Source organism: Petaurus breviceps, unplaced genomic scaffold (genome assembly GCF_028583685.1).
Source record: "Petaurus breviceps papuanus isolate PSGF00001 unplaced genomic scaffold, PetGlider_PUasm1.0 187, whole genome shotgun sequence".
NCBI lineage: Eukaryota > Metazoa > Chordata > Mammalia > Diprotodontia > Petauridae > Petaurus > Petaurus breviceps.
In genome coordinates this window covers 29049752-29068398 of record NW_027185799.1, presented here as the reverse complement: position 1 = coordinate 29068398, position 18647 = coordinate 29049752, and the positions used below count along the sequence as shown (strand labels likewise).

General features: G+C 35.0%; 1 protein-coding gene across 1 annotated transcript in view; it reads right to left on the bottom strand.

Moving 5' to 3' along the window:
- Positions 1–18647, bottom strand: part of PUM3 (pumilio RNA binding family member 3) — a 44386-nt gene that overhangs the window by 3368 nt on the left and 22371 nt on the right. Inside the window, exons 11-17 of the mRNA XM_069090798.1 lie at positions 17356–17454; positions 15205–15258; positions 9491–9571; positions 8072–8214; positions 3481–3703; positions 2225–2312; positions 1001–1091 (exon numbers count right to left, since the gene is read on the bottom strand). Of these exons, the coding sequence (XP_068946899.1) occupies positions 1001–1091; positions 2225–2312; positions 3481–3703; positions 8072–8214; positions 9491–9571; positions 15205–15258; positions 17356–17454 (779 nt within the window). The remainder of the gene's footprint in view (positions 1–1000; positions 1092–2224; positions 2313–3480; positions 3704–8071; positions 8215–9490; positions 9572–15204; positions 15259–17355; positions 17455–18647) is intronic.

Sequence of the window (18647 nt, the reverse complement as noted above, 5' to 3'; positions counted from 1 at the left end):
AATTGGGATTAAGTTACTTGCCCAGGATCCCACAGCTACTAAGTCCAAGGCAAGATTTGAATTCAGGTCCTCCTGTTTTTAGGGTCAGTGCTCTATCCAACTGTACCATCTAGCTGCCTCCCTGATGGACAATCTTTATTAAAATTTATTACTTATATTCAGGGTCAAGAGGACAATATTGTGCCGAAAGAAAAATACAAATAGAAAAAGATGAAGAACAATCTAGATGAAATCACTTAACAAAGTACATGTGGAAAGAGCTCAGAAAACCTAGTCTACACATGATATTTATTACAAAAATCCAATAAAAACTTAACAAAAACTTAAAAAATTCACAGCTATTGGTTTTTACTTGTTTCAAATAAATGTTCAACACAAAAGACTTGATTTGGTTTAAATAATTATGCAACCTATACATTACAAACTTAATATATAATATCTAAAAACACTGTGTCTTCATTTCAGTTATGATTTTCTAATTTTTAAAAAGAAATGAATCCTTCATAAACATCCTTTAAAAAGGGGGTTTGGGGAGGAGAGGAGAAGAGGAATTGCTTGCTTTCTAAAATGCAACGTTGGGGCAGCAAGGTGGCATAGTGAATAGAGCACCAGCCCTCGAGTCAGAAGTACTTGAGTTCAAATCTGGCCTCAGACACTTGACACTAGCTATGTGACCTTGGGCAAGTCACTTAACCCCAACTGCCTCGTCTCCCCCCTCCAAAAAAAAATGCAACATACTTGTGAATGTCATTAATATTTGAGAGAAGCATGGAGTGCTGGGAAGGGAGGTTTGGCCTATATTTGTGGGAATGGAGTCTCCCTTGATTATTAAGCTTAATAAATAAAAGCTTAAAACTATCATTAAAAAACAAGTGTCTGTTTCTCTGTCTGCAAGCATATGTGTATTCTCTCTTCTGTTGTTAACATGAAAGAGAATTTGCCAATAAGAACAGAACCTCAGCTCTAGGGACCAAGATGGATCCCAAGAAATCATACTTACTGAGAAAGAATAATAGCACCTCGATTAACTCCTGCCCAGGTCTTCAATTTCTTGACACCAACATGCTCTACCAATGTTTTTGCAAAAGAACCTATAATGACAGATTTGAAATTAGTAAACTTTACCAAAAGAAAAATTGATGAAAAATCTGCAATGATGTGTTAGCAATAAAGTTTTCAGGCACTTTCACTATGAAATGGTCCTTGTACTCCCTTTCAAAATAATTAGTGAATATTGTTAACTTTTTGGTCTATATGCTTCAACTCTCAAGTGGTATTTAGGAGCAATTAACAACAGTCACAATGAAGTATACAGAACACTCACAAATATGAGGCAAGGCCATATATACATTTTTGGAGGTATCATTTAATGGTCTGACAAAGTATAAAGAACGATATTTATTAAGTGACTACTGTGTAGCAGGTATTGTGCTAGGCTCTACGGATACCAATACAAAGAATGAACAATTCCTACTCACAAACATCCTACATTCTAATGGGAGAAAACAACAATTACATATACTATACAGAAGAGTGGAAAAATACAAATAAATAAAAAGTAGTTAATTAAATACAAGGTTGTTTGGGAGGGAGGGCACTAGCAACTGGGTGAGGAGGATCAGTAAAGACATCAGTATAGACATGTCTCAGCTGTGTCTTAAAGGAAGAGAGGGTATTTGTGAGATTGATGTTAAGGAAGAAGTGCATTCCAGGGATGGAAGACAAAAACTGCAAATGCACAGAGATATGAGATGGAAGGTTATAGATAAAGAAAATAAAGAAGGCTAGTTTGCCTGGATCTCAAGAGTGAAACAGTGAGAGTAATTCCTAATAAAAATAGAATATTTTGAGGTCAGGTTGTAAAGGGCTTTTAAAATTAAAGAGAGATTATATTTTATCTTGGAGATAGTTAGAAGCCACTGCAGTTGACTTGGGGAGTCATATGACCAGATTTGCAGTTGAAAAATTATGTTGCCATTGGCATGTAGGATGGAAGGACATGGAAGATAAAATGAAGACATGATCTGACACAAAATCAACATAAATATGCCTCTAACTCATTTGATATACTGTATTGCTTTGGTACTTCTTCAGAATTTATTGCAGTAAACTTCAGCTTGAAATTTTAAATGTGCTCATTGTAATAACATAAGGTAAGGTATGTCAGCTGGAAATGCTGAATTTTTATAAAATCTCTAAGAAAAGCTCAATTTTAATAGCTTACCTTCTCTTCCATTTTCTTTCATTTTTTCATCTTGTTCTATTAACCATTTCAGAACTAGATGTCCAGCTGGATGTTCTGCCATGTGGAGCTATGAAGAAATCAAAAAAGTTATTAACTTAAGAAGTAGTTTTTATCTATGACTTGGCATATGGCTCAGCACTACTTAGATAAAAATTAAGTAAAATGCAACAATGTAGAATAGAATAAGGGTGTATCCATGTATCCTTGCTTGGATATAACTATACCTACAATAATTTTCATACTACAAGCCATCTGTGTATTTGAAGACAACATCTGAAGGTAGTTATGTACTTAAAGGTACATGAAGGCATGTGCTAAAAGTACTCTTGCTGTTTTTGTAGGAACCATTTTACAATAACATTATAGAATTACATTGACAGTCAGTCAATAAACATTTGTTAAGCACCTACTATGTGCCAAGCAACTGTGCTAAGTGCTAGGAACATAAAGAAAGGCAAATGATAGACCCTGTTTTCAAGGAGCTGAGAAACTAATGGGGAAGACAACATGCAAACAACTATATACAATCAAGCTATATACCAAATAAACTGGAAATAATAAAAAAAGGGATGACACCATAATCAAGCGGGATCAAGAACAACCAGTTTCCTGTAGAAGGTTGGTTTTTCGCTGGGACTTGAAGGCAGGGAAGCCAGCAGGTAGAGATGAGGAGGGAGAGCACTCCAGGACCGGGGGATAGTCAGAGAAAATGCCCAGGGTTGGTAGATGGGATGGTGAGAGTGGAGGAAGGGAAGAAGACCCTTATGTGAGCAACAGCAAAGAGGTCAGTGTAACTGAATCATAAAGAATACATGGGAGGATGTAGGCTATAAGAAGATTGGAAGGGTTGGAGAAGGGCTCTTAACACAGAGGATTCTGTAAGACCTGCAGCTTAGGAAGATCACTCTGACAGCTGAGTTGAGGATAAATTGGAGTGGGAAGAGAATTGTGTCCAACTGGTGTGTAACTAATCGGCAGACTATTGCGATAATCTAGATGCAAGTTCATGAGGGTCTGCACCAGGATGGTGGCAGTATCAGAGAGAAGGGGATGTATGTGAGATGTTACAAATGAAGGCTGAGATATATTGTTCTCTGTTAAATTCTGCTTTGTGTGTGATCTGTTCACAAAAGAAAATATTGTAACCTTAGTTTCTTTTATTTTACTGATTTCAGCTGATTTGGGTTTTTCAAAATCAAGTAAATCTCTGATTGTTTCATAATTTGATGTATTACCTCTCCATCCTTGCCACCAGGAGTCATTTCAGGAGCAGCTAATTTGGCAATGGTATTCAAAGCAGGCTGAATATCTCCAATAGCAGATCCCAGGACATTAACAACAAACACACATGTTGATTTGTCTGTCATCAATTTCTGGACATGCTCTTGCACATAACTTAAGAGGGCTGGGGAAATAGACTCCAAGAGCTCCTTACGGCGGATTATACTATCTTTCTTACTGTAAAAGAGAGAGCAAAGAAAAGATGATGGTATTATTGTTTTGGTACTTTGCTTTAGGTAATGCACTCAAAAAAAGAACACTGAAATCTGTTGTTTCAAAGCTTAGAACTTTGCCTGGATACAGTAGGCTAGGTAAATTTAAGCATTTCCAAATCCTGAAACTTTATATGATCTTTGAAGGGAAAACAAAGGTTATGAATCATCCTCTTATCAGTTCATCAAAGCCCACTTTTATACAATCAATATCTTCCTTTTATGTTTGTCTTTAGGGCTTTAAAAAATAAAGAAACTTGGACATGGGTTATCTACTTGTCTCTCTAGCTACCTGAATGTCTGACACAGTTCTTCAATTTATGCTGCCTTTACTCTGGTTTCCTGATTCCTCTGTATAATAGGGGGAAAAGATTTAAGAGTTAGAAGGGGCCTTAGAGGTTATTTTGTACAGCTTCCTCATTTTATACATGAGAAACTAGAGAGAGGTCCAAAGAAGTTAAATGAATTGGACAATGTCACAGAGGTAAGGATGAAGCAGAATCTGAATCCAAGCCTCCTGACTCCAAATTCAACGCACACTAATCCTTGGGAGAGATATAATATATGCCAGTTTTTCCAGAAAATTTTGGTTTAGAAAAAGCAATTTTCCTGACTCTCTAAAGATATGGCAAAAGCACAGTTCTCATTAAAACTTTTTACAAAGTAAAAGACTCAACAAATATTTATTAAGTACCTACTAATTACCAGATGCCATGCTTCACGTTGAAAGAGATATTGAGGAAAAATTACTTCAGTCTATATAAACTGAGGAAAATATCTGACCTGAGCTAGGAAGGACTTCAACAGGTAGAGATAATGGGTAAAGGGGAACAGTCTAGGTTTTCTGAAAACATCTACCTAAACATTCCATTCAATGGAAAAACACAAGGAGAATGAAAAGAATAAAGTACCTAGGAAAATTGAGGAAGAAACCCATTTGCTGCTCTAAAGGTATTCAATCTATATATTTGTCATAAAAACATTAAGAATCCATTCAACAGCTTAAAGATGAAGCTGTACATGCCCAGCTTCAGAGAAAACTGCTGACAAGCATACTCCACTTAAAAAGACAAACAACAAATCTAGACAATACAGATAAAGAGGGAAAAAAAATTTAGGCTAGTCTTTAGGCTCTAAATATAAAAAATGTTAATACTTAACCCCATCTCAGAAAAAGAAGCTGAACCATCAATGAACCCCCTAGGAAAAAATTTCTAGGGTTAGACGGGTTTAAAAGTGAATTCTACCAAACATTTAAAGAATAATTAATCCCAATACTTTATAGACTATTTGGGAAAATTGGTGAAGAAAGAGTCCTACCAAATTTTTTTTATAAGGCTTTTATGGTACTGATACCTAAATTGGGAAGAGCCAAAACAGAGAAAGAAAATTATAGACCAATTTCCCTAAGGAATATACATGCAAAAATTTTAAATAAAATATTAGCAAAAAAGATTACAGCAATTTATCACTAGAATACACTTTGATCTGGTAAGATTTATTCCAGGAATGCAAGGCTGGTTCAATATTAGGAAAACTATTAGCATAATCGATCATATCAACACAAAACTAGTAGAAACCATATGATTATCTTAAATGCAGAAAAAACTTTTGACAAAATACAACACCCATTCCTACTTAAAACACTAGAAAGCATAGGAATAAATGGAGTCTTCCTTAAAATAAGTAGCATCGGGGGTGGCTAGGTAGCACAGTGAATACAGCACCAGCCCTGGAGTCAGGAGGACCTGAGTTCAAATCCAGCCTCCCTCAGATACTTTACACAAAAACTAGCCGTGTAACCTTGGGCAAGTCACTTAACCCCAATTGACTTCCAAAAAGCAAAAAAAATAAAATAAAATAAAATAAGTAGCATCTACCTAAAACCATCAGCACATATTATATGTAATGGGGATAAGCTAAGCTAGAAGCATTTCCAATAAGATTGGAGGTGAAACAAGGATGTCCACTGTCACCCCTCTTATTCAATTTGGTACTAGAAATGTTAGCTGTGGCAATAAAGGAAGAAAAAGAAATTGAAGAAATTAGAATAGGCAAAGATATCACTCTTTGCAGACAATATGATGATATACTTAGAGAATCCAGGAGAATTAAATAAAAAACTACTTGAAATAATAAATAACTTTAGCAAAGTTGCAGGATATAAAATAAACCCACATAAATCCCCAGAATTCCTATATATTCTAACGAAGCCCAATAGAAAGAAAAATTCCATTTAAAGTTACTATAGACATAAAATATTTGGGAATCTACCTGCCAAAACAAATCTAGGAACTATATGCACACAACTACAAAAACTTTCTTTTTTTTTTTTAAGCAATTGGGGTTAAGTAACTTGCTCAAGGTTCCATGGCCAGTTATTTCTGGGTGTGGTGCTAAGTATCTGAGCCAGGATTTGATCCCCGGTCATCCTGACACTGGGGCCGGTGCTCTTACTCATTGTGCTACCTGGCCGCCCCTACAAAAAACTTTTCACACAAATACAGTCTTATCTAAATAACTGGAAAAACATCAGTTGCCTGTGGTTAGGTCAAGCTAATATAATAAAAATAAAAATTTTACCTAAATTAATTTACCTATTTAGTGTCATACCAATCAAACTACCAAAACATTATTTTATAGAACTAGAAAAAATAATAACAAATCCATCTGGAAGAACAAAAGGTCCAGAATATCAAGGGAATTAATGAAAAGAAAGGCTAGGGAAGGTGGCCTATCCATGTCAGATTTTAAAATGTATTATAAAGCAGCAGTTATCAAAACTACTTGGTACTGGCTGAGAAACAGAGTAGTGGATCAGTGGAACAGATTAGGTACACAAAACACAGCGGTCAATGACTATAATAACCTACTGTTTGATAAACCCAAAGACTCCAGTTTCTGGGATAAGAACACACTATTTGACAAAAACTGCTGGGAAAACTAGAAAATAGTAAGGCAGAAACTGGGCACAGACCAATATCCTATGCCGTATACCAAAATAAAGTCAAAATGGGTTTATGATTTAGATACAAAGGCTGATATTATAAGCAATCTGGGAGAGCAAGGAATAGTTTACCTGTCAGATTTATGGAGAAGGGAAGAATTTATGACCAAACAAGAGATAGAGAGCATTACAAAATGCAAAATGGATAATTTTGATCACATTAAATTGAAAAGTTTTTGTACAAAGCCAATGTAACCAAGATTAGGAGGGAAGCAGAAAATTGGGAAGGAAGTTTTACAACCAGTGTCTCTGATAAAGGCCTCATTTCTAAAATATACAGAGAATTGAGTCAAATTTATAATATAAGTTATTCCCCAACTGATAAATGGTCAAAGGATATGAACAGGCAGTTTTCAAGAAAGAAATTAAAAATATCTATAAGCACATGAAAAAATGCTCTGAATCACTATTGTTTAGAGAAATGCAAATCAAAACAACTCTGAAGTTTTCACATCTCACATCCCACATCTCACCAGTCATATTGGCTAACATGACAAAACAGGAAAATGATCAATGCTGAAGAAGATGTGGGAAAATTGGAACATTAATGTATTGTTGGTGGAACTGTAATATGATCCATCCATTCTGGAGAGCAATTTGGAACTATGCCCAAAGAGCTATAAACATTTGCATAACCTTTGACCCAGTAACACCACTTCTAGGGTTGTATCCCAAAGAGATCATGTAAGTGGGAGGACTATCCACATGTACAAAAATATTTAAAGCAGCTCTTTTTGTGGTGGCAAAGAATTGGAAATCAAGGGGATGCCCATCAATTGGGGAATGGCTAAACAAATTGTGCTATGTGAACATAAAGGAATACTATTGTGCTATAAGAAAAGAGGAGCAGACAGACTTCATAATAACCTGGAGAGACTTTATATAATGCCCAGTGAAGGGAGCAGAACCAGGAGAACATTGTATACAATTAAAGACACATTGTATCTGTGATGACTAACTTTGATAGACTGGGCTCTTCTCAGCAATGCAAGGTTCTAAGGCAACTCCAAAAGGCTATCCATAGCCAGAGAAAGAATTAGAGAGTCTGAATGCAGATTGAAGCAAACTATTTGCTCTCTCCCTCTTTTTTGTTTTATTTTGTTTCTTCTTTTTCATTGTTCATTCCATTGGTTATAATTCTTCTTTACAACTTGACTAATATTTAATATGAAGATATATGTAGAACCTATATTAGGTTGCATGCTACCATGGGGGGAGAGGGTTTGGGAGAAAATTTGGAACTCAAAAACTTGTGGAACTGAATGTTGTAAACTAAAAGTAAATAAATTTAAGACAAAGAAATATAGAAAATGTTACCCAAATTACCTATGTGCATTTCCATCACCCTTCTGTAGAACCTCAATGATTTCAGGTACAAGGTGTGCAGGATCTCTAGGGCTTAGTAAATATAAAAGAACTTTCCTTCCATATTTATTGTTCACTATGTCTGGCAGGGAATTGATGATTTCCTATAAGAATACATGAACAATCAAATCAAATTACAATCAATTTGTTTATGTTCTGAATATATAATTGAGCTTGTGATTTTAACAGTGAAGGAAAGTAAGCATAAGTGTATTTCCTCATTAAATAGCTATGTCTCTTGGGCCTTTCTCCCTAAATCCTAAATAAATAGCTAAAACAAAGCCAGGATTCCCTAGCTATCTCTTATGTAAAGAACACTACAGATCAACTCACTTGCAGTTTACTGAAAAACATAAAGGATTTTATACTAAATTCAAAGAATAATCTTCACTCACCATGATCACTGTTTACTTAAGTTACATTTATTAAGGATACTACATGCTAAAGACTATTGATAAGATGTTGTTAATTTGTAGCTGCATATAAATGTAAGAACAGGCAGTGGAGAATAACTTTTCCCAGATCTAGGTTAGTGAGATACATGCAAGGGGGCTATTATTAAAAAATTCTTACCAAAATAATGAGGGGATAAAAGTTTGTAAAATTAGGATGTTTGTCATAAAAACCAAGCCTGTTTATAGCAGGGGGAAAAAACTTAAAAGGTAGGAAAACTTTAGTCATATGTCACCAACACTCAATTACCAACGACAAGAAATGACATTTACCTCTTCCTCAATCAAGATTAAAAGTCTGTTTTCTAGTTAGTTAACAGTAATCATCAGAAGCAAAGGAAATCTTCCTCTGCATCTTACTCAAAAGTAAATTATATGATGTCTTCAAGGATAGAAAGAAAATCCTCCAATATTCAATGTTTTCTAAAGCATTTTATTCTTCACTGAGAAGGCAGGTTTTCTTTAAAAAAAAATATCATTTACTGTACTCTTATTTTTCCCACCATATTTAGTAAATATTGCTGATATAATGAAGCTTATTTAAATACAAAAAAAGATCCAGTTTCATGTACAATTGTTCTGTTCTGCTCTGTATGTGAACATGCTTTTATTTGGTGTTTGTTAAATTCAGAATTTAAAACTATATATGGATCTGTAGTCAAATAATACGCAAATGCTGACAAGTTTTTTTTTTAAAGTAGGGAGGAAGGAAAGGTTAGCAATAGTGATGCCAAAAATGGGGAAAAGAGTCATTAAAAACATTTTTCAATTATATACGTGAAAAGAAAGAGAAGCTATATGGAAGAGAGCTGTGATTTTATATGTAAACCTCTCTTGTGTTCTACTCAGTATATGGAAATATGCATTTTGGGGGATTTTTGTCAATTTAGAAAATAAACTTAAGAAAATTTATGGAGCTATTACTTACCGACATAACTATTTGTTTCATAAGCTTAGTATCATCAACACAATCAAAGGCTGCCAGCAAAACTAAATGAGAATATTCACCCTGTAAAAATGAAAAATTAATAAAGGTTGAAAATGTATTTTTCCCTTAGTCCATTGATTAGTACATTAGTCATTAGTGATGATAACCTCATAGGTTAAGATGGATCAAATGAATGACCAAACCTGAATAATTACTTTTTCCTGGTGATGCTAATAAGACCACAGACTTAGAGCTTGACCCTAGAAGTCATCTAATCCAGTTACTCCCTCACCTTGCAGATGGGAACTGAGGTTCACAGAAGAAGTGAATTGCTGAAGGTAACATGGGCAGAAAGTAGCAGGGCATGGATTTAAACTGAGATGTTCTAACTCCTAATTCTGTGCATTTTTCATTGTAGCATTCTGTTAAACATCTTTCATTTAGTAAACTATAAAAAGGACTATTCCAGTAGTGACACTGCCATCTATTAACTACAAAGTTCTCTGAATTATGTATGAAGCATGATTCTAAAGAAATGAGACTGGGGGCGGCTAGGTGGCACAGTGAACAGAGCACCGGCCCTGGAGTCAGGAGGACCTGAGTTCAAATGTGGCCTCAGACACTTGACACACTTACTAGCCATGTGACTTTAAGCAAGTCATGTAACCCCAATTGCCCTCCAAAAAGAAAAAAAAAAGAAATGAGACTGAAAACTTGTCTTCTCTTGTCTTCCAGAGAAAAGGTAGGGAGGGATATGCCTATATTCTCTCCAAAATTGCTCTTAACAACTTTAAATAATACCTTAAAACAAATTCTCAAGTGGCATAAATCACAAAACCATGTTCCAGCTGCTGATTCTTTTTTCATAATTCTCTTGCATCACTCTTAGTTCTTTCAACCCAACTATTCTTCTACCTCTCTTATATGACTTTTTTTTTTTTAAAGCAATTGGGGTTAAGTAACTTGCTCAAGGTTACACAGCCAGTAATTTCTGGGTGTGGTGCTAAGTATCTGAGCCTGGATTTGATCCCCAGGTCATCCCGACACTAGGGCCGGTGCTCTTACTTGCTGTGCTACCTGGCCGCCCATCTTATATGACTTTTAAAGCTCCTTTTTGAGCTCTTCCTCTTTCTTTCTGGGCTGGAGACCACTTTCCATTTTTTTTTTTTGGGGGGGGGGGGGTTTTCCTTTTGGGTTTTTTTTTTTTTTTTTGTTTTTGTGTTTGTTTTTTTCTTTTGTTTTCTTTTTTTTTTTTTTTTTTTTGGGGGGGGGGGGGTTTGCCCATAGGTGTTTTGACATCATTTTCCTCTTCTGAGTTTGATCTTTCCTTTCACCATATCTTTTTATGGTCAGATTTCTGGCCTTTTTTTCTTTCTTTTAAATTTGAGCTCTGCTCTCATGGTGGAAGGGGCATTGTCTCGGGTTTCTCATGCCAAGGGCTGCAGGTTGGTTGGTGCTACTGGAGGCTGTAGGAGGTCTGGCAACTTACCTGGTGCTGAGCTGGGGTTCTAGTGCTGGTATCTGGCCACTGGAGGCTGCCTGTTTGCCCAGGGTTATGCTGAAGTATGTGGAAGTTCTTGGTTCTCTGTCTATTCCCCTGGCTATGCTGAGGTAGATGGGGCATGGGGGGGAGGGGAAGGGGAAAGGTCTGCCCCATCACAAAGGGTTTCTGTATTTCCCACTGGTTTGCTGAGGCAGGGCTTGCTGGGATGCTTCCTTTCCTGGACTGTGTTTCCCTTTTACATGAGTGAGACAGACCTTTCTTGTTGATCTTCTAAGTCTCTTGGGTTAAAAGACTGTTTTACCCCCATCTTTTTGCTAGTTCTTCTGTTCTAGGATTTGTTTTGGGGTACTATTTTATGGTTGTTTGGAGGTAAATTTAGGAGATTTACGGTAATTTAGTGCTTACTCCACCATTTTGGCTCCCAGAAGTCTAATTCAAAATTTTTCACTATGTTCCATAAATGGTCTTCATGGACTGCTACGCTAAAAACTCAACTTTCCTTCAGTCAACCTGGTGATGAGTCCCTGAAGGTATTTATGCTGGTTCTCAAAGGACAGACACAGGTTATCATCAAAAATCCTCCAAACTGTAATAGATGACTCATGCTCTTTGATATGGAATCTTCATTGTTTTGAAAACTTTGATTCATGCCTAGAACCTCTCTTTGCTAATGATCTGCTGAAATATCCTTCTCCATAGTGAGTTCCCCATCCAATCTCAATCCTAGTCTTACCTTCTTGTAGGTGATGGTTATCCCAAGACTCACACAGGCTGGATCTCCTAACTTTACATTTGGCACATGAAGAACACACAGTTCAAGAGTCATGATCTGCTTTGAAAATATTTCCTGTCCATATGTAAGGTCCTGGACCACAGGGGAGCCTTGGGAGATGGCTACTAATAAGGACAATCTCTCCTCATATTTCCTCCCTGATCTCCAATATTCAGGTTTACAAACAATCATAAACCATTTACTCTTATAGAATATTCTAATAAAGTTGGTTGTCTGATGTGCTAGCCCACAATAAATGAGCAAGTAGAAAGGGGGCAAATTGATACCATAGAGAAATGATAGTCAATAAAAATAACCATGGAGACAGAAGACCTCTAAAAAGCAGAGATAAGTGCAGAATGGTTTTGGTCCATATATTGTAGAAGTAAATAGCTATGTTCCTTAATAACACTTGAAGGCAACAATACTGTGTTTTTCAACATAAAATTATAGCTAATGCTCATAATGATTCTGGGTCAGTAAAATGAGGATATTATACCCTTTATTTAGGAAGGCTGAGAAGTGTGACAGATACATCTTGGAAACATTTCTGTTCAAAATGGCAAAAACAGATAAGTTTTGGCGCTTAATACAAAAAACTTACATGAAATGCTTTTCCTGATGATAAATTAAGTATGAAATTGCAAACTGTTTTGAAAAGTCAAATAAACTCTTAAAGGATTCATCCTGCAATGGGTTTACCATTAACTTCCAAGATAAATGGCATAGACTAAGACCCTGACCAAAGTGAAGGTGATTTCTAATACATGAAGCAGTACTAAAAATCCTCTTCATCATTATGTAGTGGTTGTTGTGGGTAACATAATTTTATAAATGTGAATATATGTATATATATGTGTGTATACATATATATGAATATATATGTAAACTACCCAATCCTGTAACATATTTCTTAGAACAACAACAAAATTTTCATCTTAGGATAATGTATCTTATACAATCAAACATCACAAGTTTTAGATAAAAGTCCTTTTCAAAATTCCCTCCTGTTATTTTTTATTTATACACAGAATTATTATAATAAATTGTCACTTCTATTCATTCATCTCAATAGTCAAGTAATCCTAATTTTAATAAACTACAACACAACACATAAACATCAATCATTGCTAAGTTACACAGGGTTGTGTTATATAAAAATGTGAACTTTTTCAGAATGGAGCAGTGAAAAGAACATTGAAAAAGGGTGTTATGAGACCTAGGCTCTGCTCCCAGTTAACACTAATAGTCTTCAGTTTCCCATTTGGGAGTAGCAGTTGACACCGTCTAAGATTCTCAAAACTATATGTGCATGTACTGTAAACATATGTATGTGAGTATGTCTACATGAAGGCAAAGTATATTGACACTCAACGATTTCAATAGGAAGCTGAGGATAGGGGAAATAGGGTTTTTAAAAGTTTGTAAAATGTTTTTGGAAGTAATAATCATGATGATGATAGCTAACATTTATATAGCCTATATGTGTAACGCACTGTGCTAAGTGCTTTATAATCATTATCTCGTCTCATCCTCACAAGTCTGGGAGGTAGGTGTTATTATTATTCCCATTTTATAGATGACGAAATGGAGGCAAACAGGTTAAGTAAGTTGCCCAGGGTCACAGCTAATAAGTGACTGAGGCCAGATTTAAACTCAGGTCTTCCTAATTGTAGACCTGGTGCTCTATCCATTGTACTACCAGCTGCCACTTTTAGTAAGAAACCAGAGATGCCAAAAGTGATGCTATACAATTGCCTCATATCTATCTACAAATAATACTTTCTTCAAGAGAGATACAGGTCAGCCCACATGACTTCTTTGCTCAAAAACCTTCCATTGTCCCTACTGTCTTTTAGATAAAATGTAAATTTCTCAGCATAGCACATAAAGTCCTCCAAAATTTGACCCCAAACTCACTTTTTCAGATATTTTATAGCAGTCCTCTTAATGTGTTCTACATTCCATCAAAATGATTCCCTAAACCTCAGATTCTGTTTCCTAATTTCATGTTTTCATAAAGGCTGCTTCCCAATCCTTGAATTACTTCTCTCTTCTGCTTCTATGAATTCTTATTCCCTTTGAGGGTCAGTTTAGATGTTACCTCCTCTATGAAGCCTTTGAATTCCTCAGCGAGCTTTTTCTCCTCCTCAAATTACCATAAATTTATTTCTGTACATGCTATATCCCCCAACAGAATGTGAACTCCTTGAAAGCAGGGATTACCCCCTTTTCTATTTTTGCACTCCAACCCCTGGCATAGCTATTCAACTGAGAAGGAGATTCATAATGTTACATACAATGAGCACTAAATACCATTATAAAAAACAAAACATCTTATCAGACAGGAAAGTTGAGATGAAAACACCAAATTGAGAAGATAAAAATAACAAATGTTAAGCAACAGCTCCACACCGATATATTAAAATATATATTGATGATAAAAAATAAAAATATTGATAATAAAAAATGGGAAAGTGCTAAGACATTGAATCAGATGATCAACCTTCTAGTAGTTTAACTAACATAAAGCAATTACTGTAACAAGTCAGTCAAAAAGGGCAAAGACTATTTAACAGCCTTGCCAACATGGTAGCAGAGGTCAACACTAATTTAAAATATAAACTCATTTGCAAAATGTTTTGGAGAACAAAGACAGCATAGTGGATAGGGGTTACCCTATGAATCAGAACTTGGTTCATTTATCACCTCTCACACATATTAGCTAAGTGACTTTGTATAAAGTCCCAGGGAAATTTAAATTGAGTGTCAATTGGCAAGGGTAAAAGGTGTTTCTTCATCAGTAGCTACACCAATAGAATTACAAGAGAAGGATGGTAAAGGATTATGAATAGCATTGTCTCACAAAACAGTAAAAAATGGAGAAAGCTTGCCATAAAACCCAGTTTGGGCAGATTATCCCAAAAGCATTTGTGTAGACTCTACAGGTAACAAAAAACAACATAATGGAAGCTCAGACATCATTTCTAACACAAAGTATTTATATCATCTATCACAGTAAATTTATCATATTTCTAACTGAGACCATTGGTCATTTGTAAAGCACTTAGCATAATGTCTACTACATAGTAGACATTTAACAAATATTTGCTTCCTCTCCCTGTTAGTTGATTGTTAAAGGCAATTTACATAAACCCTTCCCCCAAAAAATGCTGAAATAAGATTCAGATCATAAAATTATAAATTATTTCTTGAAATCAACTACATACCCCAAATTATGTGTGCACACATACACATGTTTGTGCAGACACAAACTACTTACACTCAGTAAATCTATGAGTTCAGGACAAGTAGTTTTCCGAGCAGAAATGTAGTTTCGTTATCATAAGTGGGATTTATTTTAGGCAAATGCCGTAAAAAACAATCTCTCTTAATCTGCTGTAATCAGAAATGAATTTAAAGTTTTATTTTACTTACGTTGGCTACTTTTTCAATGTAAGTCTTCATTGTTTTAATAATAACTTTTCTGTCCTATAAAAAGAAAAATCCTTCAGTGAATCTAATTTAATAAAACAGTTTTTTTCCCAGTGTACATTATTATATTCTCATTTGCTGATTTCTCATAGTATATTCATCTAAATACTCATATAACAAATATAAATGATACCTCTACATTTGGATCTTGCAGTCAGACACATTTAGATCCAGAACAATAAAGTTAAAATTCATAATAAGATGAGGCAGGGCTGCCAGTTACCATCTATGAGACAATCTTTAAAGTTTTTCTAAAATTTGGAAACGGGAAAAAAAAGATGGACAGGGGTTCCAATACATCCAAGCAATTATAAAACCATTTTTGGAGCTGGCCAAAATGTTTCAGCTTCTAAGAACTAGAAATAACTCTGAATTGAGTGCAATGGTCTAAATTTAGATAAAAGGAGACAAATACAAGGCTTCTTTCCACAGTCTACTGGTCAAATTATTGGTTCTCTTTTAGTCTATGGCTTATTAGTTCTAAGTGATGAAGAATGGCTATCAATATCTAGTATGACCTAGCATTACTTTAACTATTCTACTCCTATGTACTTCAACCCCTTCCTTCAGGTTATTTTTAGTTCAGAGATTATGAGACTAGGAATTGGAATGCTACTTTGGATGTAAAAGAGCTTTAGGCAAATAGATCAAACTTAATGGCTAGAGTCACATATCTAAGAACAAACCCAAAAGGTGGCAAAATTCTCTGGAATAATACAGGTAAAATACAATGGTGAAGTAAAATACTGGGTCCAAAATTTATGGATAATTAGAATTAAAAATGCATAAGATTTAAAGTTACTAGGCCACTACATTCTAAAAGATTTCAGTTACTGATCAAAACACTATAGCATAATGTAAATAATATGCATTATAAGACAAGGAGAAAATATTTTTAAAGATATGAATGGACAAAATTCTGTTTTCATAAAGTTACATTGTATTTGCAGTATATCTCATCCTAGGAGTCCTTGAAGCTATACAAAACTAACTGTTATGCTCTAATAGCACAAATTATACCTTTGAATTTTTTCTCCTTTCTATTGGAAACATGATGTTCTTGACTCACAACTTTAATGCTAAGTGTGGAAAGTTATTTTCTATAATTTTCTTGAAGTACTTTCATAAAAGTATATATGAACCAAACTTCTTTTATTAAACTAGGCCACTTAGTTGATGGAGAGACATCTTCATTGGGCAACTGTCCTTCAAACAGTTTAGTATCATGAACAAAAACATTGTTTCTAATAGATTTGATCACTAAATATAATACCAAGTGACTGAGTTTATTTGCTTCAAAATTTAAAATGTTAAATTTTAGATCATACTTTTTAATTTGTGAATTGGAAGACAAAACTATTATAAACCTATAGCATACAGACCATTTTTGATATTTTATGACTATAAAAATTCTGATAATTTAATTGCCACTTTAAATCAGTTATTCTGAATATTTTCTCCACTACACTCTAATATCAATAAGAATTTTATTCATACTCCCCACAATGCTTAAGATATCAGCCACTCAATATATCTATTTGAAGGAACAAATCTGCAATTTTCTCCTAAATGTAGTGCTCCTTTGAATCAAAACAAGATGATGTCTATTCACTTTTACTGATCTCTAAAATAATGAATATAGGTATTACAATTGTCTAATTTCTTACCCCTTGCCCCAAATAATTATATGGCTAATCACCAAATATTTTGCTTTTCATCATGTCTTCCCAAATAAATGAGCTCTTTCCTGATTTATAAAAATGGTTAAGAACTTATACCATGTCCCAGTAAAGCTGACCAGAATGGAGTAGCATGGCAAAAAATAATTCCTTTATATTGTAGAGTTACATCAAACACAGAGCTGGCTTCATTGAATAACAACCTCCATAAAACATTTAAATTAAAATATCGTATCAAACTGTGGAGAATCCATATGAAAACAAAAGGGGACTTTCAAAAGAGAAATGCTATCAATGTACATTAGGACAAAGTTTAAAGGAGATTTTAAATCTAAGTAAGAGACAAAGAAATCTGGTGACAACTTAATGGATGTGTTATTCTTGCCCCCTTGGTTGCTGAGTTTGTACAGCATACCTTTGGTGTGCCATGCCACAGACAGTACATGGCTACTCTAGCTCCATCATGTGTATGTGCAAGGTATATCACAGCTTCTCTGATTGCTTCAATCATTGCCTAGGGAATAAAAAAAGAAAATTATTTTGCTCCTGCACAAAGCCTTTTCTGACTTCCATGAATGATTACTTCTTGATTTGAATGTTAATTATTTTTTTGAATAGAAATGGCGTTAGGAATGGATCACTCTCAGATTGATATCCCTGGACCCAGGACTCTTTAGCTTCAGTCCTGAATAACCAATTGACTATTGGACATTTCAAACAATGTCCCAGAGACATCTCATCATGTTCAAAACTGGACTCTTTCCCTGAAACCCTCCTATCTTCATCATTTCTTATGGCACAAGTATATTATAATTTGTTCAGTCATTCCTCAACTGATAGGCAACCCCTTAGCTTCCAGTTCTTTGCTTCTAAAAGAGACTTGATATAATAATTTTTTTTCCACATGGGTTCTTTTCCTCTTTCATTGATCTCTTTGGGATACAGGTTTCATAGTGGTATCAGTGGGTCAAAGTAAATTTGCAATTTATTAACTTTTTGGGCATAGTTCCAAAATACTTATAGAATAGAATAAAACTATACCAATCACAGCTCCATCAACAATGCACTATGGTGTCCACTTCCCTGAAGCCCTTTCAATATTTGTTATTTTCCTTGTTTTTTTTTCGGGGGGGGGGATCAACTTTGCTAATGTGGTAACTGAAGTAGAACCTTGGATAATTAACATTTTTCTGTTAGTGATTCAGAGCATTTTGTCATATGGCAAACTGAATTCTTTTGAAACAAATTCTACGTAAGAATATGGTGGCAGAAACTATTAACTACTTATGTTTTTAATGATATGTATTTCTTCTTTTAAAAAAAAGACAATGGGGACGGCTAGTGGCGCAGTGAATAGAGCACCGGCCCTGGAGTCAGGAGGATCTGAGTTGAAATCCAGCCTCAGATACTTAACACAAAAACTAGCCATGTGACCTTGGACAAGTCACTTAACCCCACATGCCCTCCAAAAAGCAAAAAAAAAGACAACGAACAAGTCTAAGGTACTACCTCATACCTATCAGATTGGCTAATATGACAGAAAAGGAAAATGACAAAGTTGGAAGGGATGTGGAAAAACTGGGACACTTATGCATTCTTGGTGGAGTTATGAACTGCTCCAACCACTTTGGAGGGCAATCTGGAACTATGCCCAGAGGGCTATAAAACTGTGACCTTTGACCCAGCAATACCACTAGTAGGTCTATA